Source organism: Eschscholzia californica, unplaced genomic scaffold (genome assembly GCF_041429995.1).
Source record: "Eschscholzia californica isolate CP2 unplaced genomic scaffold, dmEscCali1.0.p SCAF_6, whole genome shotgun sequence".
In the NCBI taxonomy this organism is placed as follows: domain Eukaryota; kingdom Viridiplantae; phylum Streptophyta; class Magnoliopsida; order Ranunculales; family Papaveraceae; genus Eschscholzia; species Eschscholzia californica.
In genome coordinates this window covers 42996042-43022484 of record NW_028238483.1, presented here as the reverse complement: position 1 = coordinate 43022484, position 26443 = coordinate 42996042, and the positions used below count along the sequence as shown (strand labels likewise).

The 26443-nt window shown below is 34.7% G+C and overlaps 3 protein-coding genes and 1 pseudogene across 10 annotated transcripts; all 4 read right to left on the bottom strand.

The window, feature by feature from the left end:
• Positions 1–4237: 4237 nt before the first annotated feature.
• On the bottom strand, positions 4238–6319 carry LOC147535250 (peroxisomal membrane protein 11C-like). Its single transcript, XM_086650179.1, has 8 exons — positions 6306–6319; positions 5856–6042; positions 5543–5617; positions 5385–5459; positions 5216–5296; positions 5023–5097; positions 4651–4824; positions 4238–4447 (listed from the first exon to the last, which is right to left on the bottom strand). Exons 1-8 carry the CDS (start codon positions 6317–6319, stop codon positions 4412–4414), a joined length of 717 nt encoding a protein of 238 aa, XP_086506305.1. The 3' UTR covers positions 4238–4411.
• LOC147535249 (protein DETOXIFICATION 49 pseudogene) lies at positions 5961–9879 on the bottom strand (annotated as a pseudogene). Its single transcript, XR_015227578.1, has 2 exons — positions 7824–9879; positions 5961–6065 (listed from the first exon to the last, which is right to left on the bottom strand). The product of XR_015227578.1 is annotated as a protein DETOXIFICATION 49 pseudogene (transcript).
• A 6956-nt stretch (positions 9880–16835) lies between these two features.
• Positions 16836–21640, bottom strand: LOC147535248 (peroxisomal membrane protein 11C-like). 3 transcript variants are annotated; one of them, XM_086647596.1, is made up of 8 exons: positions 19701–21640; positions 18471–19378; positions 18154–18228; positions 17996–18070; positions 17827–17907; positions 17627–17701; positions 17249–17422; positions 16836–17045 (listed from the first exon to the last, which is right to left on the bottom strand). In XM_086647596.1, exons 2-8 carry the CDS (start codon positions 18660–18662, stop codon positions 17010–17012), a joined length of 708 nt encoding a protein of 235 aa, XP_086503722.1. In that variant the 5' UTR covers positions 18663–19378; positions 19701–21640; the 3' UTR covers positions 16836–17009. The 3 variants fall into 3 exon arrangements, with proteins under 3 accessions (XP_086503722.1, XP_086503720.1, XP_086503721.1); XM_086647594.1 differs by having other exon boundaries at positions 18471–18680; positions 20244–20445; XM_086647595.1 differs by having other exon boundaries at positions 18471–18680; positions 20161–20430.
• A 531-nt stretch (positions 21641–22171) lies between these two features.
• LOC147535247 (uncharacterized) lies at positions 22172–25608 on the bottom strand. 5 transcript variants are annotated; one of them, XM_086648874.1, is made up of 3 exons: positions 25490–25608; positions 25106–25222; positions 22172–24094 (listed from the first exon to the last, which is right to left on the bottom strand). In XM_086648874.1, the coding sequence occupies exon 3, from the start codon at positions 24053–24055 to the stop codon at positions 22367–22369; it is 1689 nt and encodes a 562-aa protein (XP_086505000.1). In that variant the 5' UTR covers positions 24056–24094; positions 25106–25222; positions 25490–25608; the 3' UTR covers positions 22172–22366. The 5 variants fall into 5 exon arrangements, with proteins under 5 accessions (XP_086505000.1, XP_086504998.1, XP_086504999.1 ...); XM_086648872.1 differs by having other exon boundaries at positions 25483–25539; XM_086648873.1 differs by lacking the exon at positions 25490–25608 and adding an exon at positions 25365–25459.
• Positions 25609–26443: the final 835 nt, after the last annotated feature.

The window sequence follows — 26443 nt, the reverse complement described above, 5'->3', positions numbered from 1 at the left end:
GAGTTAAGGAACAAGTGTTGGTAAGGCATCTAATGTTTTTTCCATAAGATATTTTTATTCTGGAGCCTCGAAGACGCGGGTGAGTTTCGTCCAACCCCACTCGGTAAGGTATATAAGATTTTTCCAACCAAAACTTTAGATGCACCTAAATCAAAACACTTTCACCAAAACCTCAACCAAGTTTCAACTATTAGTAAAATAAACTTTTTTGTTATGTTTAAGAAAAATAAAGTTTTTTTTATGCCATTTGCATAAACATAACTTTGCCTCTTCTCATTTTTTTTTTTTTTTTTGTTGAACTATGCCTCTTCTCATTTCTATAGACTATATGGTTACTTTCTCCTTTGGTTTCTTCAACTTGAAGTATTTTAAGTAACAGTGCAATTGAATCAATATTGTAACCTTAGGTTTAAGTAATAGTGCATTGAACTTGAGGAATAGTCATGAGACTCATGACAAACATCAATGAAAATGATGTAGAACGCAGCGGAATTAAAAGGGAAAGATAAAAGTAAGTGAAGAACAATAAAGAACGGTAAATAAAGGTTGAATAACTCTAAATAACTGAATACTTTAATAAACTTGATTTGGGGTTTCTCTTCAACGTGAATGATAAAGACAGACTGGACATCCTTTTATAGGATATTGGACTTTCCTAGATAGACTAAAACTGGACTTTTCTAAATAATAGAAATACTGAAATAATGCAACTTCCTAAACCTAGATTCATTATGAATCTTACTAAACTAGGACTCTTTCTAAACTAATCAATATGGCCGGTTGGCCTACGTGGCCGTTAGGTCCACGGTAAAAAGTGTCTACGCCGGGTGCCCCTGCATCAGCTTCCCCTTCTCCCACGAGGTTCGCCCCGAACCGTTTCGATGGAAAAAAAAACAATGTGAGCCGCCGTATACGCTGAATTCCACCATGGCGATCCGTAATTCCCACTTCGAACGAAATTTGCAGACAATCCGTAGAAGACAATGATGGACTAACGAACCCAATATAATTCGGACCCCTTGACACGACGAGATTCGTAAAATCCACAGTAGTGAAGAAACATCCAACAAATTTTGACATCGGTCGTCATCTTTTAGTGGGATGAAGAAGATTGCACACACCAAAATTTCCTCTTTGAAAAATCGGACCTCCAAAATCATCTTCCGATACATCACAATTTCGCGTTCACCGGAAGTTACAAAGTGAACTGGTGGCGAGATACTTTTCTTTTTCTTCACATTACTCTTTTCGGTTAATCCCAGCAAAGCATCAAAACTAGTTCCCGGATGAATAACACAAACAGTTTCAACTATCTCGTATGTTGGTACAGTAGTCTTGAAGCTGTAGTTGCGCATGTCCCATGAGTTCACTACCTTGTCTCTTCTAGCGCTGACCAAGGTCCACTCATTCTCAAGTACCACCAATGAAGTTACAGCCGAAAATTGCTTTTCTACCACAACCCCACATATCTTTCCTACAAGACCCCAAACTTTAACTGTTGTATCATCACTTCGAGAGAACAACATAAGATGAGGATAAGCATGGAACATAATACTAGTAACACCCCTCTTCTGACCTTTGAAATAAGGTGTACTAAAAACTCCATCAACATCCCAGACAAGTGCGTTCCTATCAACTCCTGTTGTTGCAAGGAATCCTCCTAAAGCATCACAAACCATTCGCATCACAGGTTCGTCATGTCCCTTCCACGTACCAGCATTCATCTCAAAATTCTTTATTTCCTTAATAACTTTTCGTGCTTCATCAAGCTCAAAATAGCGAACAAGAGTACCAACAAACATCTGCAAAGTCATAAAATCATAAAAACTGTTCTCCTTCGGCATAATATGAAAAATCCTCTTTGCTTTTTCACAATTACTGTCGAAACAACACCATTTAATAAGATAACGATAAGTTTTTGGAGTAGGTTTCAATCCATGTGATAACATTTCCTCAAAAAAATAATTCGCCTTCGAAGATCTATACAATTGATATAAACTCTTATCCCTAAGTTCATAAAAACTAACATCTTGTTGTTTCATAATTTCTAACATTGTCTCAACATCAATTAACCTATCTTCCTTGAAAAATCGGCGAAGTATAGTTCGAAAAGTAGCAGTATCTGGTATATAGTTATTCTTCCCCATTTCGGATAAAAGTGTATAAACAGAACTAGGAGAACCAGAGATACAAAGACCGACAATAACAATATTATAAGTATCAAGATCAAGCTTAAGATTATAAGTGTTGGGGAATTCATGAAAACCCCTATTTACCTCATCATATTTGTTTGCAAGATCACTAGCTAAAATAAGAGAACATAGGATTTTAGTTGATAGAGAAATACCCAGTTGTTCCTCATGCTGAAAGGTCGTGAAAGAATGGTCTACAAAGCCGGATTGACCATATAAACTAATAACATGAGACACAAATCGTTCCTTGTGAAGATTAGGAAAAGATTTTAATTCTTCGAGAAGAGAAGGAATTCCATGAAAAGGTTTGTAATTTTTGAGTTTTGACATTGCAGTCGAAGAGGTTGTTCGATCGAGGTGACCATTGGGATGGAGAAACGCGGTTCGGAAAATATCGAGATCTTTATTTGGATCATCTTCATCATCGATTAGTGGATCAAAATATTGGAGTTTTTGAGTAGTAAGTTCAGTATTCGCCGTTGCTAGGTTTTTGGTTGACGGTTGAAAGGAAGACGGCGGTGATTGGTCTTTGGTAGGGCTTGAATTAGAAGCAACCTCATCTTTGCTTCCAGTTATCATTGTCTTTCTCTTCTTCTACTTCGAAGGAAGATTCATCTTCTTCTTTTGCAACTTCTTCGTAATCTTCTTTTTCTTTTTCTTTTTCTTTTTCCCGATGGAACAATAAAATAGGCGAGGAAGATGGTTGACGTATTACTTCAGTGAACGTATCGTTGGAATGAGAAAATCTCAATTCTCTCAAAATAGTGGATTGTAGTTGAAGAGATTGTGGTGTACTAGAAGTAAATAGTTTGTCCAAAGTGTCAACTGATTTGAGAGCTCGTTCTGTGGATATTTTTATCGAATCTACTATCAACGAATCATCCTCTTTCTTCTTATCATCAATAACTTTTTCTTCGGACAACGACATAGATTTCTTCAAAAGTGTTGGATGCGCGGAACCGTCAAGCGAAGATGGTCGTGTTGGTGTCGGGGGTTGTGGTGAATATTAAGTGTATGAAGGTAGAGGTGCTGAAGATGGAAGAGGTGGTGAATAATAAGAGTACGGAGGTGGTGGTGGTGGTGGTGGTGATTTTGGTGTTGGATAGTAATAAGATGGAGGTAATGGTGTATAACACACTGGTGGTGGTGGTGAAGGTTGGTATTGACAAGGAGACGGTTGTTGTGTATAATTAGAGTACGGAGGTGGTGGTGGTGGTTCGTTTGTGGTCGGATAATGAAAAGAAGGAGGTTGTGATGAATTTTCTCGTACGGTTTCTCCCGGATTCCAATGATAATCGTACGAATCTCTATTCGCATACAAACATGATGCGCATAAGCATCGATTCGTTATTCCTTCACGAGTATAATCTGATTGATTATAATCTTTTTGAGGAATAGAATATGATTGATACTGATTTAACTCGTCTAAAGAAAAATTTCTAGAATCGTTCACCCAAAACTTTGGTGGCTCTGAATACCACATGATGTAGAACGCAGCGGAATTAAAAGGGAAAGATAAAAGTAAGTGAAGAACAATAAAGAACGGTAAATAAAGGTTGAATAACTCTAAATAACTGAATACTTTAATAAACTTGATTTGGGGTTTCTCTTCAACGTGAATGATAAAGACAGACTGGACATCCTTTTATAGGATATTGGACTTTCCTAGATAGACTAAAACTGGACTTTTCTAAATACTAGAAATACTGAAATAATGCAACTTCCTAAACCTAGATTCATTATGAATCTTACTAAACTAGGACTCTTTCTAAACTAATCAATATGGCCGGTTGGCCTACGTGGCCATTAGGTCCACGGTAAAAAGTGTCTACGCCGGGTGCCCCTGCATCAGAAAAGTTTTCTTTCTCAGGAATGTTTTTTTATTTCAGTCATCCAAATAGCCAAATATCAACTCGTTCCCATTCGACCAAAAAAAATATATATTTGATTCACTAAAAAAAAGTTTTTCATTCACAAAGGCGATGATCATAAATCAAAAAAATGGCTTGTTAAAAACCTTATATAATCAGATCAAACATATGAAGTAACAGAATAAGCTGTTATTATTATTATCAAATATGACAGGAGAATGAATACAGTCATCAAGTTAAAAAGTATCTTGGTAAGAACACATACAACAACTAATCATATCCTACCCCAACCTTAAGACATCAAGTTTTGAATGTGAGAAGCTCGATCTTCCAAGTATTTCCATTTCCTCATGTCGTCTTCGACTTCGCTGGGGAAGGAAGCAACTGCATAACACATCGAAACAAATACAAAACAAAATAAGTCATCGGTTTAGGCTCAAAATCGTAGTCTCTCATCGAAACAAGAAACAACAATTTTATCGATACCACAGAGTTTATTTTCAATTGCATTAAGAGAGCACAAGAGACCTGCAAGATTGCAATCTTGAGGTAAATTTGGGGTATCAGAGTGCAGAAGCAGAACAAACCTGGTAACAAGAAATGAGTGAGCTGACAAATCCGAAGCCTCCCGTTACACGGGGAGTGACTTTTTTAGGTGCTAGTTGAAGCAACCCGACTGCGACAACTATGTCAATACATGATTTTACTAGAGCCAATTTCCTAGCATTTGATTGTTCGATCTTGCTTGAGTACTGTTCATTCTGAATCCACCGACATAAAACAATCATCAAAATGAGATGAGAAAAGAAAAGGATTCAATGAAAAATCCGAGATCATCTGATGAAGCAGTCATGGAGACTAGTCACACCCTCAAGGTGGGTGTATCTCCACACTTTGAAAAACGAAAACGAAAAAATAATTCTTACATCAAGTCAAAATTTTAAGACTACTATACATACTCCACACTTCTCTTTGTCCTTCAGATCCTTCTTTAACTTCTTGATTGATGCTGACAGCCTCCCAATTTCCGCAAGCTAAAAAAGAGGTAGACGGAAAATAGTTGTGTGGTAAGTGTGGGGATCATTTCATGAAAAGAACTTAGAAATGAATGTTTAGTTAATTTGGTATGAGATCAATGAGAAAATCACTAACCTCAACCAGGCTGGTACAAACCGAAGAACCCATCCAACAGAACAGAGAGATTCTTCCAAGTAGCTCTGCTCGCTCCTTGTTCTGCAATATTAGATCCAGGATGAGTTTACATTCGTCCTAATTTCGTTTTTTGAACAAATAAGATTCACAAGGAACTTAAATCTAGTACCTTATAGATGCCTGTTCGGCCTAACCAAACAATTTGATCCAGGAACAAGAAGGTAGATAATAATGCATTTTTGGACTACAAAAGAGAATCAAAGTCATGTTAAAGCAAAGAGGTAAAAGGAAGACCTTATCCACTTACATTTGGCAGAAAACTTGTACCTTTCCAAGTACAACAATGGGCAGAGGAGTTCCTTGGGGAACTGGACTAATAAGACCATGCAAATCGTTGACAAACTGCAAGTTCAAAGAGTTTAGAAGAAAAATCGTGCAAATAAAAAAAGAATGAAAGAAAGCTGTCCTTCCATGATATTCACTTCATTTTTTTTTCTTGGATGATTCATGAAACTCGTAGAAACAGTGAACGATTAAGTCTATGCAATACGAACCACCAAATAACAAAGAAGCATACTGGAAATGGAAGAGAAAGGGTGACTTTTCAATCTCAAACTCACTATGAAGTTCAACAGCTAACCTTGAAAAGGCGAAATACTTTTCGAGCCAAGCTAGTAGATTTATCCACATTTTGTGCTGTACCAGGCTCTCCGTTACTCACAAATTTTGAACCGTACTGTATTGCCCTGCATATCTTATCCCTGGCTTCAGCTTTGTTCAAGTACAAGACCACAAGAGCAAGCTCCGCTCTGGTAACATCTAGTGTACTAATCTTTTATTCCGAACTAGCCTGTTTGACAATAAACAGACCTTCCAATCAATTTATAGCAGCAAAAGATTTCTTCCAGCTAATTGAACTAAAATATGGCAGAAACCTTAAGTTATCTTTTGGAACGAGAACAATTTACAATTATAGGGGAGCATAAGAATTAGAAAGTTAACCGTAGTAGGTTGTCAAAGAGAGCCTAAATTATCTCGAAACACAAAAAGTTGATAAAATTCATTCCCCATCCTCATTCCTTTGACCTACCAAGCCTCTTCCATCCACGCCAAAAACATAAAAGCTACACGGTTAAACAATATATGAACTTGACCCTTTTCCTAGAACGGATTTTTCTAACATGTGCTAGGGTGCATGATAAATAATGAACTTTTTCCAGTTTTAAGAAGGTTCAATTCAGCCCACTGATTGTATCGATACCAATGTTTCTCAGTTTAAAGTTGACACTTTCATATCAAACTAATAATAAATGAAACAAGACATGTTGTACAAGTGGGTAAACTAGATTTTACAACCTACATACTTGGATGTCATAACTAATCAACACAAAGGTATAAAACTGTTTAGTGGTCAGCCAGTAGGGTTTAAGTACAGAACAATAACCTATGTGACCGATCCAAAACCTCGAAACACAAGTGAGGACCACCTACGAGCTGTCACAATAAAACACTATTTTGTAACCCTTTCTTTTTATGTATCAGACAAACCAAGTACTAGAGATAAAGAGCTCGAAATCCAAAAGACACGAATTGAAATTCTTACGAAGCTAATTATTCATCTATATCCAATATAGTTAAGAGAGTATTACATAGTTTGGGGTTCACAAACAATTCACCAAGGAAGTAAATTAACAATATTCATCAACATGATAAGTTGAGCCCTAACTAAGTAAAAGAAGAGTGCGAGAAAACAATAAAAATAGAATTCAGTCATAACTCTCAGCTAAATCACATACAGAAACTCTTCACAAAGACACATCAAGATCTGAAATTAAACAAGAACATAAGAACTTGACTATAAACCTAATCATAAACACATGGTTATTGAAAGAATGCATCACAATTGATGAATTGGAGTAGACTTAATATCAAAAACCACAAATATTTAACTGTATACTACTCATATTAACCATTGAAATAGAAATCAAGCTAAAAAAGTACCAAATCACTTGAACTAACAATTGGAATGAACACATAAACAATTAAACAAAGTCAAACAAATAGTTAATTCCATGCCTTTATAAACGTAATCAGTTCGAATAAATTAAAATAAGGGACAGATGGAACACATAAAAAAAATACCTCCACCAAGAAGAAACACCTACACGCTACAGGGTACACCTGAAAAATTAAGTTCTTTGTTTTGATTGTATAACAATCAAAACAAAAATCCAACTTCTTCTAAGAAAAGAAGTTGAGTAAGGTGCTGTTTGTTTTTTTATTTTTTCAGATCTGAAATCTGAATTGGAAGTCAATTCAGATTTCAGATGTTTGTTTTTGAATTTAACAAAATCTGAAAATCTCACTGAATTGGGTCAAGATCTGAATTGACTAAAAAATGACCCATATATTTCAGACTTCAAAACAAGTCTGAAATGGAAATCACCATCTGAAAATAAGACAAATGACAAAAATACCCTCATGAAATGACAAAATTCAAAAAATTCAGATTCAGCTAATTCAGTTCAGCTAATTCAGATTCAGCTAATTCAGATTCAGACACACATAAAAAAACAAACAGGACCTAAGACTACTTTTTGATACTTACTTTCTCTTTACAATTGGTCCACCGAGTTTATTTCCTAATAAACAAACTTTTCAACTTTCCTCTTTCTAACCTCTCAAGCAACTTCTTTGCACCTAAAATTTCCATTTCCGAAAGCTTCTTCAAATACCCAATAGCTCCATAAGAAATCATCAGCTTCTTGCATTTTTGGCTTGAAGATAAAACCCAAAGACAAGAAACAGCATACTTTTTCGACGTATTTTGAGGACTTGGATCAAGTAATTGAACTAAATTCGGGACGCTTTTTTCATCCTTCTTCACTTCTCTACAATTTTGTGAGAGAGTTATCAAACTTGATAGAGCTTGCGAAGCAACTTCTCTTGCTCCATTCGATCTCGATTCTAACATTTTCACTAGCAAAGAAATACACCCATATTCACCCAAAATCTTTTTCATTTCTAATGAACTACAAACCTCAGAGATTGTTGATGCAGCTGCTTCTTGAGCACCCAAAGAACCATCTTTCAGTACGTGAACTAAACGAGGAAGACACCCGAAAGAAAGTAAAGTTTCAACTGGGACTAAACTGATAAGGTTTTTCAGAGCTTCCACAGCTGATTCTTGTGGTAGTGGACTATCAAGATAAGTTAAAAGACTATGAATTCCTCCTTGTGATATAATATATTTTCTAAGACTTTCATTACCAAAAGTGAGATTTTTCAAGCTCTCGGCTGCATATTCTTTCGATCCTAATAACAAACCCGAATCTAAAATGTTTATCATTATTTTAGCAACTCCTTCTTCTTCAATAACTTGACAAATTTGGGGTACTTTCGATAAGTTTTTTGAAGTGCCAGCAGCTCTTGCCGGCGAAATCGTACAAATTTCAATTAAAGTTGATGTCAATTTAATAAGGTCTAAATATTTTGTGAACATTTTTGCCCAAATATTTCTTACCTTTGCTGTTAACATACCTGGTCCTGTAATTGCTGCAATTCTTGCTTTTTTTGGTTGATTTGCACCCAATTCATTTCCAACTCTTTTCGATACTGTGAAACTTTGGAAAATGTATATTAAAGCAGCAATGGTTGCTCTTGGATTAATCAATAACCCACATAATAAAATCATGATTTCATACCACCACCATTCTAGACAAACTGAAATGCAACTTGGGATTGCTAAATTTAGAAGTGATTTCCAATCTTTTAAGCAATCTGAAGATAACCCACCCCAAGTTTTCTCGTAAATTCGAGATATATAAATGTAGATAATTAAAGATCCAACTAGATTGAAATTAGTCCAAACCCCACTTAAGGCAACTCCTTGAATTCCCAAATTTAGATAAGAAACAAGAAAATAGTTAATGGGTATATGAAGGATGATTGAAAGGGTTGCACAAAAAGTTAATGGAAGAGTTATCGATTGAGATCGAAGATAAATTCTTAATGGATGAAGTAAAGATTGAAGGAAAAGATCAGGAAGAGAATAAAGAATGTATTTTTGAGCTTCATTTGAAATATCTTCATCTTGACCAAAAAACATCAAATTTTTTTTCATATTTAACCAGAGAAACCCAATTGGGATTGAAACAGAGAGGAGCATTAAAACTGTTTTTTGAAGAGAAAGACCAAGAAGAGTAAGTTTTTTAGAACCAAAAGCTTGACCACAAATTGGTTCCATTCCCATGGCTAAACCCGAAAGAATCGAGTATCCTGTGATATTAGCAAACCCAATAGCAAGAGCACCACCAGCTAAAGAAAGTTCACCAAGATACCCAAGGAAGAGCATTGAAACCATTGATCTAGAGTGACGTAAAAGTCCAGTAAGAATCATTGGAAGTGCTATATTCGCTATCGATTTCGATTCATTAATAACTAAAGAAAGATGGGTTTTATTTGATTTTGTTTCATCTTTTGGAATCAATTGGGTAAAAATGTTGGGTTCTGAATCTTTAATGGAAATTAGGTAAGGTTGATCAGAAACAGGGGATTGGTAACCCATGATTCAATTTCGACAACACCCGAAAAACAGAATTGTAATTAGAGAGAGAAAGAAGGTAAGGAATGTTGTGATTGAGAGAGAATTGAGCTTAGGAAGAGTGAAGGTTTGATGGGTTTGGTATGAAAGTGAGTTACAGTATATATAAGAATTTTAGGGCTGCCTTTGAGGATGATAAAATGTTCTAAAGAGTTTTTTTTTCAATAAGTCTAGACTGCCCGTTTAAGAGGGACTGCCTGTTGAACCGTGCATGCCAGATGGAGAACAAGACAAATCATTCTTATTAAGTCTTTTTTTTTTTTGGCATAAAACATTCTTATTAAGTCTCTTGCCCTTGTTGTGTAGTTGGGAGAGAGAAGAAATTTTCTCACTTCCAAACGTGGATGATGGAAAAAGATGCCGTCAGTTGAGTTGAGAAAAGGGCACTCAAGTTATTTATATTTTCAATCACACCCATGGAACAATAGACTTGTTTTATGTTGCAAATAGACTTACTTGTTTGTCATATTTTGGCCGCGGTTCGGCCTACCTCCACCACCACGGTACTTTCACCTCAACAACCAACACCGCACCTCAACCACCACCACTGCACGTCAATCACCATGGTGTATCACCCACCACGACCATTTGTATCTCCACCACCACTGTGCCTCTACGACGACTACCATTATACATCCACCACCACTATCCCATACCTCCATCGTAACCCCACCACTATACCTCAATCACTGTCGTACCTCCACCAACACCATCCCCATATATCTATCACCACCATTGCATACCTCCACCACCACCACCTCGTCCACCACCACTGCCGCCACCAACATCGAACCTGTACCACCACTGTTTCCTTACCACCGTCCCTACTCTAAACCACCACACATCACAACTACCACCGCTTCCATCACCATACTTCAAAGGATCTAAACTAATTTTATGACTTTTTTTATTCAAAGGATCTAAACATACTTATGATAATTTTTCACTTTTTTGAAGTAAAATAACTTATACTACAAACAAAAGTACTTATACTTTCGGTTGCCAAACGACACCTTAGTTCAAAAAGTGGTGGTTTATTTTTAGCAAGAAAAATAAATTTTCTTCAAAAAGCAGAACCCATGATTTCATAATTTTATAATTACTTTGTAAAAAGATAAAAAAAAATTATACTTCTGTCTTTTTTAATCAATTATCATCATCAATAAACATTCACTACCACTTCTGCACCACAATCACTCCACCACCTCCAGAAGAACATCTCTTTCAGCCCGAAATGATACTTCTTTCGTAAATTGCTTCTACCAAAATTTAATCTCAAGATCTCATTGAATTAATAGGAATGGACTTAAGTACTTTTTTTTAGTTGAACTTGACTTAAGTACTTAATAGGAAGTGTCCAACTAAAGTTGTGGTGAAAATTTTCAGTCATTGGTATTGCAAAGAAGTGGAGCCTATTTTAATTATTTAATTCCTTCAATTTTAGCCCTTGATTGTTTTTCAATGGGTGTGATTGAAAATCTAAATAAGAACCTTTTTCAACTAATGGCATTTTTTCCAGTCATCCACGTTGGTGAGAAAAAGTTATTTCTCTCTCTCAACACGCAGCAAGTGCAAGAGACCTAACAGGAATGCTCTTGTCTTTTTCTCCATGTGGCATGCACGGTTCAACAGGCGGTCCCTCTTCAACGGGCTGTCTAGACTTATTGTTTTTTTTTTTTAAAAAGAAAAGAGTAGAAGTAAAGATTAGATCTTTTGACAGCTCGAAATCCGAAGTTGAACTCTTTGGAATATTGTATGGTTGATGTCCTTCGGGATAAAACAGTTTTTCTCCTGCATGGAAGTCTAGATATTGAGAGAGAAAACAGAGGGGAAGAGAGAGAAAGACTGTTTCTCCTGCATGGAAGTCTAGATATTTTTCTTTCGGAAACCCAATCGTGAATTCCACTATGTGTAAAGTCCTACTTACACAATTACACTGTAATCTAGTTAAGATAAGTTAAAATTAATTACTTACAAAACCATTTTTAATTTTTGGCTTTTGGACTTTTTATAAGAGTCAAAAGCAATTTATAAGTTTGTTTCTCAATTTCTTAAACGTTGAGTTTTTATTTCTTAAGCTACTAATATGCAGAGAAAGTCACCAAAGAGAAGACTTAGTTGAGTTAATATATATTTTACTCTAAAGTCTAAACAAAACATCAAAGTTTTTTTCATATTTAACCAGAGAAACCCAATTGGGATTGAAACAGAGAGGAGCATTAAAACTGTTTTTTGAAGTGAAAGACCAAGAAGAGTAAGTTTTTTAGAACCAAAAGCTTGACCACAAATTGGTTCCATTCCCATGGCTAAACCCGAAAGAATCGAGTATCCTGTGATATTAGCAAACCCAATAGCAAGAGCACCACCAGCTAAAGAAAGTTCACCAAGATACCCAAGGAAGAGCATTGAAACCATTGATCTAGAGTAAAGTAAAAGTCCAGTAAGAATCATTGGAAGTGCTATATTCGCTATCGATTTCGATTCATTAATAACTAAAGAAAGATGGGTTTTATTTGATTTTGTTTCATCTTTTGGAATCAATTGGGTAAAAATGTTGGGTTCTGAATCTTTAATGGAAATTAGGTAAGGTTGATCAGAAACAGGGGATTGGTAACCCATGATTCAATTTCGACAACACCCGAAAAACAGAATTGTAATTAGAGAGAGAAAGAAGGTAAGGAATGTTGTGATTGAGAGAGAATTGAGCTTAGGAAGAGTGAAGGTTTGATGGGTTTGGTATGAAAGTGAGTTACTTATATATAAGAATTTTAGGGCGGCCTTTGAGGATGATAAAATGTTCTAAAGAGTTTTTTTTTTTTTTTTTAAAAAAGAGTAGAAGTAAAGATTAGATCTTTTGACAGCTCGAAATCCGAAGTTGAACTCTTTGGAATATTGTATGGTTGATGTCCTTTGGGATAAAACAGTTTTTCGCCTGCATGGAAGTCTAGATATTGAGAGAGAAAACAGAGGGGAAGAGAGAGAGAGAGAGAAAACAGGGGAGGAATTATTTTCAATTATATTATACTAATCAAAAGTACAAATAAGAATTAAGGAGATTGTCAAGATTGATTTATACGTGGTTCATCGTTTTTTTCGAAGTGCAAAATATTTAAGTATATTTTAATTTGACAATTATTCATTTTCACATAAAATTTGAAAGATAATCAACCGCATTTAATACCCTCTCGAATATATTTTATTAATACCTCATGGAAATTGTCGGAGCTAAAATGAAAATAAGGATAAGGCATGAAGTGGGAGGTAGTTTATGATACAAATATTTTTACAAACCTAGTAATATAAATAGTATAACATTGTAATAAAACCCCTTCTTTTAAAGATTTAATTGTTCCATTTGAAACAATATTTGAAGATGAGTCAAATAATAAAAAAGAATTTGAATTTTGTGCCTTAAAGATGATCAATTAATAAAAATGAGAATTTCCTATAAGATCTACCTAGAACATGTATTTTGCTAATCAATTGAATTTTAAACCTAAGTCAAACAATATTCCTTTTGAGGTTTCTCAACTAATAGTATTTTGTTATAGAAAGAATCATGAGAAAATAGAGAAAAACCCCAATTGGAACTTATACGCGTATACATGATAAAATTTACATTTTTCTTTCGGAAACCCAATCGTGAATTCCACTATGTGTAAAGTCCTACTTACACAATTACACTGTAATCTAGTTAAGATAAGTTAAAATTAATTACTTACAAAACAATTTTTAATTTTTGGCTTTTGGACTTTTTATAAGAGTCAAAAGCAATTTATAAGTCTGTTTCTCAATTTCTTAAACGTTGAGTTTTTATTTCTTAAGCTATTAATATGTAGAGAAAGACTTTCCTACATAGTCTGCTTCTCAACGTAGATAAGTTATATTATTATACTATATTATTATTATCTTATTATATGTTACTATATTATTGTATTATTATTATATTATATTATTACTATATTATATTATTATTATTATATGAATGTAAACCATAATTCTCTACCCGCCACTAGTTATTCGACCCCAAAGCGACATCCATCTTTAGCTTGCTCAAATTCCAATTTTTGGGACCAAATTTTTATTACACCCGAAACAAAAGAAAAGAGTAGAAGATAAATAGTTGTAAAGAAATCCTTCACCAGCGATATCGATACTGATCAAGAGAGGTAAAAAAAGAGTAAGATCGAGAGGGATAAATGCAGAATTGTGGGATTAAGATTAAGATTAGAGATCTGTGTATTAAGAAAGAGAGAGACAGATAACAATAACACCTGTTAGTAGAGAGACCTTTTGTCGCAGACAACAGAGAAATCAAGAGATGTCGTTTTCTCACTCTATCTTTCTACCTCTCTGTCGCTAGCATAGGATATCTTTGTGTCGTGACATTTTTTTACTTGTGAAAATAAGTAATATGTTGACTAAAATATCTTAATTTTGTGATGGGTTGGCTATGAATAAGAGGATTTGTTTCGGTGTCTGCATTTATCACTTTCCGTGCGCTTCCAACTCCAACCTCGTGGTATATTTTGTTGACATACAAATTATTTTAATTGACGGACTATTGTTACTACAACGTATCCCCAAAACAAAAATTTCTACCCTCGCCACTGCTTCACACCTTGTCTAACGTAATTGCAATTCTGCTTAAGTGTGGGGACACGATTTAAAGGAAAAAAAAAAGCCTTTGGTATAGGAAGAGCAATTTTTAACAAAGACAGTGCATTAGATAGGGAGAACATTCTTTTTAGAATAGGGGGAGATAAATATTATTTTCTAAAATATCTCAACTTTAAACTTTAGTGCCTCCCCTCAAACTATTTTCGGCCAAAAGATAGAGAATAGAGAAAAATCATGTTCAACCAAAAATTTGTTCGTCGATCAAAGAGAGAAGAGAGATAAACACTCTTAAAACCTGTTCGACCGAAAGAGAGAAAAAATCCTAAATCTGTTCGTTTCGATCAAAGAGAGAGAGAGGGAGAAAGAGAGATTGGAATCTAAACCCTGGATGACTAACACAACACTCATCTCCATAGAGGGGTTTGTAATTCTTGTTATTGCTTGATTTCTCCATACATTTTTATGGTTTTAACATAATTAAAGTAACTTTTGAAGATTTCAAGTATCAATATTGCAATGAAGAATACAAAGAAGGAAAGGTAAGAGTTTTTCCTCATCTTCTGAACTGATTGATTTATTTTTGTTATAATTTCGGGTGGAACCTTTGTAAATCTCTATAATTTTCGAGTCCAAGATTACAGTTCCATTTTATCTATTTCTTTTGGCTATAGTTGATCATCTTCTTAAATAACTGATTGATTTTTTGTTATAATTTCGGAGTAAATGATATTTACATAAAAGAAATCTCGCTTAGCATAAATAAAAATTTATGAATGAAAATAGTGAAATTTTTTATCCAGAACAACTGAAAATTTAAACAAATTTCGTCCAGAGCGGATGAAAAACCAGAATAATTTCAGCTAGCTCGGCCGAAATTTATTGTTTTTTTCAGCGGACCCGACTAAAATTTGTTGTCTATTTCGGCCCGACCGAAATTTGTTGTCTTTTCCAGTCGACCCAACCGAAAATCCTTTATGAAACAAAAACGACCTAAAACCTAAAACGTTTGTTCAACCATAGAGGAAGACAAGAAAATGATTTTTCTTTACTCGAGACATATTATCTTCATTATATGTCTTTGTTTAAGTCGGTATCTTCGTTTAAGTCAATGTCCTCGTTTAAGGCGATGGTCTCGTTTAAGTCGATGTCTTCGTTTAAGTTAAATGACTCTTCTTTCTTGATGTAGGTTGCCTCATTCTTTATTAATGGTGGTTCCTCATCTATGAGATCTGAAGCATCATTAAAAGGTTGAAACTTGAAACTAAGATTATAGTGATGGTAAATTTTGCAAGTTTTTTAATACTAATGGTGATGTTGATAGTAGTGAAGATATTAGGTTGGGTAGTTTATGTGAGAGAAAACTACAAGTGAATAGAATATTAGATTTATTATTAATTTTTATCAAAGTCCTTATATTTTAACACTATTTATTAAATGATGCTTATAACGTCATCCTTAATCTAATTTGGTAAAGGAAGAACAAATACATAAATTGACATTTCTAACGCACTGCCTTTACTGAACATTGCTCTTTCTATACCAAAAGCCAAAAAGAAAATTCTCTAGTTTTGTTTGTATAAATAAGTTAGTTAGGATTATTTAGTAAAACTTTGTTGATTTGTAGATAATTATCTGATTAATAAGTTGTAGCGCTCCACATACTTCTGAAAGACAAGCAGTTATTGACAAATGATCTGGACATTTGTCCAGCTACTCTTGAGATTATCCTCATGCACTCCCTTTGACTCTCATTGCGTGGACTCTGAAGATATAAAGACAATTCCACATCCAGATAAAAAAAACAGACAATCTGCTCAACACCTAAAATAACCAAGCAAAAAAAAACGTTAAGAGAAGTAGAGAACATAATTAGGAAATATCCATCTGGCATAAGTATTATTTGATCAATATACAAATGTAGTTCCTAACTTGGGTATCCAACTAAGAGCATCTCCAATGCAAGACTCAAGAAATACTCTAAAAATCCTATGTGTCAAGTGTGAAAAATGGATCTCTAAATTGTCTCTTTCCTATTTGGCCATTTAGAGACACTCTAGTGCAAAACCTTCTCCAATACAACACTCAAGAGAAACTCTAAAAACATATATTTTGGTTTAAAACTAATTGATTTGCTTATGTGACACTTATAGATCCTCAAGATGACACTCTAAATTTAGAGTGTTCTCTTAAGGATCTCTAAAATAAATTGTGACACATCACTTTAGACATTCATGTTGAGTTTTGTATCGGGGTGGATTTTAAAGAAAAACTCTAAAATATCCTATGTGACACTCTAAGATTTAGAGTTTGAGTGTTGCATTGGAGATGCTCTAATGCCCAAAGGGAAGGGGGAATGGCCCCGCTTGTTAAAAACCTTATATAATCAGATCAAATAGATGAAGTAACAGAATATGCCGTTATAATTATTATCAAATGTGACAGGAGGATGAATACAGATATCAAGTTAAAGAGTATCTTGGTAAGAAAACATACAACAGCTAATCATATCCTACCCCAACCTTAAGAATTATTTGAAAGTGAGAGCCCGATTTTCCAAGTATTTCCATTTCTTCATGTTGTCTTCGACTTTGCTGGGGAAGGAAGCAACTGCATACCACATAAAAACAAATACAAAACAAAATACGTCATGAGTTTAGGCTCAAAATCTAAGGTTCTCGTCAAAACAAGAAACAACAATTTTATCGATATCACAGAGTTAATTTCAATTGCATTAAGAAAGCACAAGAGACCTGCGAGATTGCAATTGTAAGGGTAAATTTGGGGTATCAGAGGGCAGAAGAAGAACGAACCTGATAACAAGAAATGAGTGAGCTGACAAATCCAAAGCCTCCTGTTACACGGGGAGTGACTTTTTTTGGTGCTAGTTGAAGCAACCCGACTGCAACAACTATGTCAATACATGATTTTACGAGAGCCAATTTCCTAGCATTTGATTGTTCGAGCTTGCTTGAGTACTGTCCATTCTGGATCCACCGACATAAAACAAAACAATCTTCAAAATGAGATAAGAAAAGAAAAGGATTCAATGAAAAATCCGAGATCACCTGATGAAGCAGTCAAGGAGACTAGTCACACCCTCAAGGTGGGTGAATCTCCATACTTCGAAAAACGAAAAACGAAAAAATAATTCTTACATCAAGTCAAAATTTTAAGACTACTATACATACTCCACACTTCTCTCTGTCCTTCAGATCCTTCTTTAACTTCTTGATTGATGCTGACAGTCTCCCAATTTCCGCAAGCTTAGAAAAAAAAAAGAGGTAGACGAAAAATAGTTGTGTGGTAAGTGTGGGGATTATTTCATGACAAGAACTTAGACATGAACGTTTAGCTAATTTGGTATGAGATCAACGAGAAAATCATTAACCTCAACCAGGCTGGTACAAACCGAAGAACCCATCCAACAGAACAGAGAGATTCTTCCAAGTAGCTCTGCTCGCTCCTTGTTCTGCAATATTAGATCCAGGATGAGTTTATATTCCTCCTAATTTTGTTTTTTGAACAAATAAGATTCATAAGGAACTTAAATCTAGTACCTTATAGATGCCTGTTCGGCCTAACCAAACAATTTGATCCAGGAACAAGAAGGTAGATAATAATGCATTTTTGGACTACAAAAGAGAATCCAAGTCATGTTAAAGCAAAGAGGAAAAAGGAAGACCTTATGCACTTACATTTGGCAGAAAACTCGTACCTTTCCAAGTACAACAATGGGCAGAGGAGTTCCTTGGGGAACTGGACTAATAAGACCATGCAAATCGTTGACAAACTGCAAGTTCAAAGAGTTTAGAAGAAAAATCGTGCAAATAAAAAATGAATGAAAGAAAGAAAGCTGTCCTTCCATGATATTCACTTCATTTTTTTCTCTTAGATGATTCATGAAACTCGTAGAAACAGTGAACGATTAAGTCTATGCAATACGAACCACCAAATAACGAAGAAGCATACTGGAAATGAAAGAGAAAGGGTGACTTTTCCATCTCAAACTTATTATGAAGTTCAACAGCTAACCTTGAAAAGGCGAAATACTTTTCGAGCCAAGCTAGTAGATTTATCCACATTTTGTGCTGTACCAGGCTCTCCGTTACTCACAAATTTTGAACCGTACTGTATTGCCCTGCATATTTTATCCCTGGCTTCAGCTTTGTTCAAGTACAAGACCACAAGAGCAAGTTCCGCTCTGGTAACATCTAGTGTACTCATCTTTTATTCCGAACTAGCCTGTTTGACAATAAACAGACCTTCCAATCAATTTATAGCAGCAAAAGTTTTCTTTCAGCTAATTGAAATAAAATATGGTAGAAACCCTAAGTTTATCTTTTAGAACGAGAGCAATATACAGGGAAGCATAAGAATCAGAAAGTTAACCATAGTAGGTTGTCAGGGAAAAAGCCTAAAGGCTAAACTATCTCGAAACACAAAAAGTTGATAAAATTCATTCCCGATACTCAGTCCTTTGACCCACCAAGTATCTTCCATCCATGCCGAAAACATAAAAGCTACACGGTTAAACCGCATATGAACTTCACCCTTTTCCTAGAAGGCTAGAAGGGGTTTTTCTAACATGTGCTAGGGTTTGCAATAAATCATGAACTTCTTCCAGTTTTAGCGAGGTTCAATTCAGCCAACTGATTGTATCGATACCAATGTTTCTGAGTTAAAAGTTGACATTTTGGTAACAAACTATTAACAAATGAAACAACACTTCTTGTACAAGTAGGTCCACTAGATTTTACAACCTAAAAACTTGAATGTCATAACCAATCAGCACAAAGGTATAAAAAAAAATGAATTGATGGTGTGTTTGGTTGCAGGATTCCTAAGTAGGATTCCTATCAAAAGTGGAATTTGGTAGGAATCATGAATCCTTGGTCTGTTTGGCTACCAAGAATCCTAAGACTCTTGAATCCTAAGGATTCCTAATTCCAAAATTTGTATTGGACCAAAATCCCACCCTACCCCCTAGGATTTTGGATTAATGAACCTAAATTTTAAACTTAAAATCAAAAAAAAAAATATATATCCTTCTACAAAATCATTATTTTTTTTTCAAAATCATTATTTTTCTCAAAAATCATATTTTTTCTAAAGACGTTTAAAAATACTCAAATAATAATAAATCACAGGATTCTTAGTTGCCAAACAAGCCAAAAAATATTACTTGGATTCATGAATCCGTGGAATCATGAATTCCAAGGACTCATGAATCCGCGGATTCATGATTCCGCCATCCAAACACACCATGAAATTTTTATGAAGCTAATTATTCATCTATATTTAAGAGAGTATTACATAGTTTTGGGGTTTCAGAAAAAACAATTCACCAATTAAGAAAAAGAAGAGTGAGAGAAAACAATAAAAACAGAATTCAGTCATAACTCTCAGCTAAATCACATACAGAAACTCTTCATAAGGACACATCAAGATCTGAAATTAAACAAGAACATAAGAACTTGACTATAAACCTAATCATAAACACATGGTTATTGAAAGAATACATCACAATTGATGAATTTAAGAAGTAGATTTAATATCAAAAATATAACAACTACGCTCAGCTCAATCTCAAATAACTTCAAAAACAGCAAATTAACTTCTTAAATAGAATTCAAGCTAAAAAAAAGTACCTAATCACTTGAACTAACAATTCGAATGAACACATAATCAAGTAAAAAAGTCAAAGAAAAAGTTAATTTCATGCCTTTATAAACGTAAGCAGTTCGGAACTAGATGAAACTTGAAATAAATTAAAATAGAGGACAGATGGAAGCCCTAAATTGATACCTGTAACAAGCGGGAGAGATTGATTGATAGATGAAGGGAGAAATTTTAGGGTTAGGAAAGAGGAGGGGTCATCTGTATATTAGAGAGAGAGAGAGCATGAATTTTGGGGGAAAATGGTTGGTAGATATTTTTTTAGTAGAGAATATTCATTGAGACATGTGCCCAGCCCCATCATCTCTCTCTCTCTCTCTCTAAACAGCAGAAAAAATTCCTCCCGATAGAGTTTGGCTAAATGACAATCTCACCTTAGGGCCGCCAGGCCCGTGGAAAACGAGTTGGGCCGGATTTTGAGTCAGGCCCACTCAAGCCGACTTCGAATAGTCCGGGCCGAGCTGGCCAGACCATTTCAACAACCCGGAGGACTTTGTCCAACCCGAGTTTTTTACCGGACCGGGCAAGACTAGCTAGCTCGCGGATTTAGATCGAGTCCCAGTCTGGGCTTCGTATAAAACTTGGGTTGGCTTGGCCCATATTCCGGGTCAGATCATGTCGGGCCTCTCTAAGTGGGTTGGTACCGAGCCACTTTCAAACTGTCCCGGATCGAAAATTACCCCTATTGAACATTCTGGTGAAGAAAAGAGAGAGAGAGTCGGGAGGAGCGATTTCCTCCCTGGTGGCGCCGCCTCCGGTGGCGGTTACCATCGACGAAATTGGTAAAACCGCTCCCTTCTCTTTCATTATTTCTAGATAATATAGATCTCTATTCTTCTTCTTCCTCTTAACTTTCTCTATCTCTTCATTGGTACACTTGATCTTAGATCTCATTTCTTCCCTTTCTCACAATCACACTCAAATCCTTATTCTTCTCTCTGCAACAACAACTTCAACAAAAACAATGGATCTTAGTTGAAGGTTCATAGTTCCAACATGGGTTGCTCTACTAGGGTTTTGTTTATGGTTTCAAGGAAGGATATAAAACTATGAGAAATCATAATCCGGATCTGAAGAATCTATCCGAACCAATCTACAATGGAGGGTATGGATTAGGTTTTTAAAAACATTCTAATCACGATTGTGATTCGTGAAGAGGAAAATATGAACTTTGATAATGGTTTGTATTTGATTAACAATGAAGATATGGGTTGAAAGAACAAGGAATCGCGTTCATCAGTAACAAAGAAGAAGGAATTGACTTGTTGAGACTTGCTGAGTTAATTATGTCTTCCGGTGATGACGACAGTTTTTTCTATGGTGACGTCGGTTTTCCGGTGATGACGACGGTTTTCCGGTGACGGTTTTCCGGCGACAATGACGGTTTTCCGGCGAAAACGAGGGGGATGTATTTAGTGTTTTCTTAATTTGTTTATTCTGTTATTTTGGTGACCTTTAGGGTCTTTTCATCCGTAATCTATTGGATCCTTTCATTTTCGACCTTTAGGGTCATTTTCTTGAGTCTCTTTCTCATCATGAGGCACTTTGCATTTAAAGGTATGCAACTCTCATGATGTTTGAAGAGAGAAATAATTATGATCATCCATGTAACAATTGTGATTCAATCACGTACGAATGAATATGGTTCGCTTGGTTTCAAGAAAAAAAAAGAAAAAAGAAATATGATTTTGCCTGTATGACTCTTGTTATAGATCTAGTATATACAGGATAAAAATTACTCTGATCATTGATGATGAGAAGTTCTGCTAAATAAATTAAATGAGCAACATCGTAAATATTTGGATGAATTCTTCGCTAAACAAATGACGGTGGGCTCAAGAGAGCCAGTTTATATATAAGTGTCATGTGTCACTAAGAAAACGAGGATGGAAATCTCAGCAACATTCACACCAACTATCTCTATGGTGGCAAGTAAAATGACAGTGATGGCTAAGCAAGATAATGGCACATCTTGTGGATGATGTCAAGATACAAGTCTTGAATACTTAAGTTTAAAGAGAGGATTAACTAAACTAAAACAAATTTACAAATTAACATTGCACTAAAGAGCAAGCTTAGATTCATTCAAGTTGATCATTGTTTCATTACATTACTTAGAATCTTCATTGTTTCATCCAGACAATGAAACACAAGTTTATAGGAAGAAAACATTACATAGATAAGACTAATAGACGAAAAAGAAAACATCAATCAGCTAGAGCTTAGTAAACCGCTTTTTTCATCTTTCTCTTCTATTTTCTACTAAACAAATTTCTCAACTTTCCTCTTTCTAACCTCTCAAGCAACTTCTTTGCACCTAAAATTTCCATTTCCGAAAGCTTCTTCAAATACCCAATAGCTCCATAAGAAATCATCAGCTTCTTGCATTTTTGGCTTGAAGATAAAAACCCAAGACAAGAAACAGCATACTTTTTCGACGTATTTTGAGGACTTGGATCAAGTAATTGAACTAAATTTGGGACGCTTTTTTCATCCTTCTTTACTTCTCTGCAATTTTGTGAGAGAGTTATCAAACTTGATAGAGCTTGCGAAGCAACTTCTCTTGCTCCATTCGATCTCGATTCTAACATTTTCACTAGCAAAGAAATACATCCAAATTCACCCAACAACTTCTTCATTTCTAATGAACTACAAATCTTGCAAATTGTAGATGCAGCTGCTTCTTGAGCACCCAAAGAACCATCCTTAAGTACATGAACTAAACGAGGAAGAAACCCGAAAGAAAGTAAAGTTTCGATCGAAACTAAACTAACAAGATTTTTCAGAGCTCCCATGGCCGATTCTTGTGGTAATGGACCATCAAGATAACTTAAAAGACTTTGGATTCCTCCTTCTGATATAACATATCTTCTAAGACTTTCATTACCAAAAGTAAGATTTTGCAAACATTCCGCTGCGTATTCTTTCGATCCTAATAACAAACCCGAATCTAAGAGATTTATCATTACCTTAACAGCTCCTTCATCTGCAATAACTTGACGAATTTCGGGTACTTTCGATAAGTTTTTCAAAGTGCCCGCTGCTGTTGACTGCGAAATTGACTCACCAATTCGACAAATTTCAATCAACGGACGAATACCACCATGACCCACAATCGAGCGAGCAGTTTCGGGTGACATTGATAATCTCAGAAGTGAAATTGTTGCTTTTTCTTTACTAATTGAACTTCCATTCTCAACCAACCTTATCAATGGAGGAAGAACATTTTCAGATACTAGTAAGTTTTCACAACTTCCTGATTCAGCTAAGGAACAAATAACAGTAACTGTTTTTTCGCGAATTTTCGGAGAAGTTGCAGTTAGTAACTGAACTAAAGCTGATATATTACTTCTACCCAAAACAGATATAACATTTTTTTCATCTTCTTTCATGATTTCAACCAAGTTATCAAGTGCTTTGTGTTTATCTTCTAAGTGACCAATTTGAAGTCGAGCAAGTAATTCTCGTAAGTTCGATCGAATTCCAGATTCAGATTCTGGCTCATTCGAAGAATTTGAAACCGATATAGGCAAAGTAGCTTCACCAAGAACACCAGTCTTGATCAGTAACCCACAATCTCTTAAATTGAGATCCAAATTAGCTGAAATTGAATCAAGATCACTCTGCATCTGAAGTTTTCCTGTGAATTTTTCTTCTAAACATAGATCTGCTAATTGAATTGTTCTTTCTAATGTCTTAAATGCTGCCTGTAATTGTTCTTTGCAAAGAGTGTTCTTGGAGAAAAATGGGTGACTTGATAAAACAGATAAACAAGTTGGCATTTGTTCCAATTTTGAAATTATCATTCTCCATCGACCCGAAAATCCTTTCGATTCTTTCGCTTTTCTAATTGCCTTTGGAATTAGATCTTGAACACATAATAACCAGTCTTCTGCTGATCTAGTATCAATTAAACACACTTCTTCAGAATCTTCCACCATGATTTTCAATATGGGTAGTTGATATTTAGATCACAAAATCTGTAAAAAAAAATGTAGAAGATATATAAGAACAAATCAAGATAACCCAAATGAAAAAAAGGTGAATTTTGCTTTATGAATCATAAAGTATGAAGTAGGAGTTGTAATTCATATGGAATCAATGAAAATTTTGATTAAAAAAAAAGATAGAGAAAAAGGGTAAAAGGAGGGGCAAGATTCATGAGTTTATATAAAGTTGTAAATCATTAAAAGAGTTTGTTTGATGAAAACAACAAGAAAACCAACCAACACCATCAAACTGTAGTACTAAACTATGTCCTTATAAAATCATTGACAAATAAAATAGAAAGAAAGAAGATCAAGAAATCAATGCTAATGGTTATCAAGTGCTTTCATCTATACAAGTTGACAATTAGAAAATTCAAACTTTCAAGTACTAAAATACCCTTAAACATATACTAATTTATCATAAGATTCTATAATCATAATCTAAATCATAGATGGGTGTCATTGGTAATTCAAAAGAAAGATTTTTTTTTTCTCCCACCTTTCTCTTTCTAAGAAAATGTTAATTGTGAGGTTTTTGGGTTATCTCATTAGTCACTTCAATGCTTTACTAGATCAAGCAAATGCATGTTTCTTCTACATGAGAAGCTAGACTTGCCATTTCTACATGATTTGGATAGGGATATAGAGAAAGAGATAGACTTTGCTTTGAAGAGATGAATGCATTCAAATTTAAATTTAGTACCAAAAAAATTTCAACTTCACTAAAAAATAAGTAAAAAAAAATTGAAATTGATAGGTAGAAAATAACTTCAAATCTCCTCCACAAATGTATGGAGTGAAGTCTAAAAGTTCCCAATTTCACTGAAAAACCAAGCAAAATCTTTTAAAAGTGGAAAAGAAAAAAAGGCCCCTTTCAATTGATTTCTCTTCTCAAACAACCACAACGAGTCCTTTTCTCTTACCTTCATAAAAACATCACCTTTAAAGATACAGTTAATCCAAAGATGTAGAGAGAGAGATGGGTATGAGTAAATGACTGACCTTCAACAAAACCCACAATCAAGATCTTGAATCTCTTCTTCAGGAAATAACAGTCGTATAATTTGATCTTCAACTCTCTAACCCACAAAGATGAGACCTTTTCTGCTTCTATGAAACCTCAAAGAAAAACCCACAAGCTAAACTATTCTTCTTCTTCTTCTAGAGTATAGAGATTAACGGTCGAATAAAATTTAAAAACGCTAAAAAACAGAAGAATCTCAGAGAAAAGAAACAAAAGTAGCACATTTTGAATCCATACCCAGAGAGAGAAAGTAATCGAACTTTAACAAAAGAAGACAGAAGATTCAAATAAAAAAACTAAAATAAAATAAAAGCCCTAATAAGTAACAAATCGAATTCAAAAAAAAAAAAATGACCTTTGACCTTTTCTTTCCTTCTTTTCTTCTCTGTGAGACTGTCACTGGATTTTTCTCTCACTAGATTTTATATTGAACCACTTAAATTTCGTAATGATTAAAATCTAACGGATGTTAATCGATCTCATTGTGATAGTAGATCCTAACCGTTTTATATTTGAAAGTTGTTGTTTTTTTGAAAAATCTACGTTTCCAAGAAACCAAAAGTATATTGCCATATAGGCAAATGTGGACATGTGAAAGGAGTTTTGTTACCGTTTATAAGAAGCCAAGTGTCCGCTTTGTCAGCATTTGCCAGCGTGCAGTTTATGTAATAGTTTAAAGGGACTTGCTTTAAGTAGTATTTTACGTTATTGCCATTGCTTTTTTCACTGAGGAATGGGGATTTTTTTTAAGTTTTTTGTTAAACTCGAATTTTGTAGGAATTTGATAATTCGTTACGTGGTTTTGAGACTTTTGACTTATTTGAGTATAATATTAGATTTACGAAAGCAAATTACGCTAAAAGAGTACAACATTACAATAACAAAATGAAAAGACGTTAAAGGTAATAAAATGAAACGATTCTAAAGATCACCAATAAGAAGCAGGGTCGTGTCTGAGAATATGGAGGTCATGTGCCAAATTTGAATAAGAGTTTTTGGTATAATAAAAAAATTACAAGTAGAAGTTAATCAGAGTGTAAGATAATTTAACAACATATATATGAAAAATCATAGATGAAACCAAATATATTTCAAAGAAAGGTAGTCACAGAAAAAAAAAAAAAAAAATCATTTCAAAAATTTTATAAGAAATTAGTCTAAGAATCCACAATCACTTGTGAATAAAAAAGAAATTAACTTATATATATAGTTAGAGTTGTGTTACCAATGTGTTAACCCACTTAGCTCAACTGGAAAGCCATCCCAGTGTTCGTGTTTGTGGCTCGGGTTCAAGTCTTGTGGTCTCCAAATCTCTT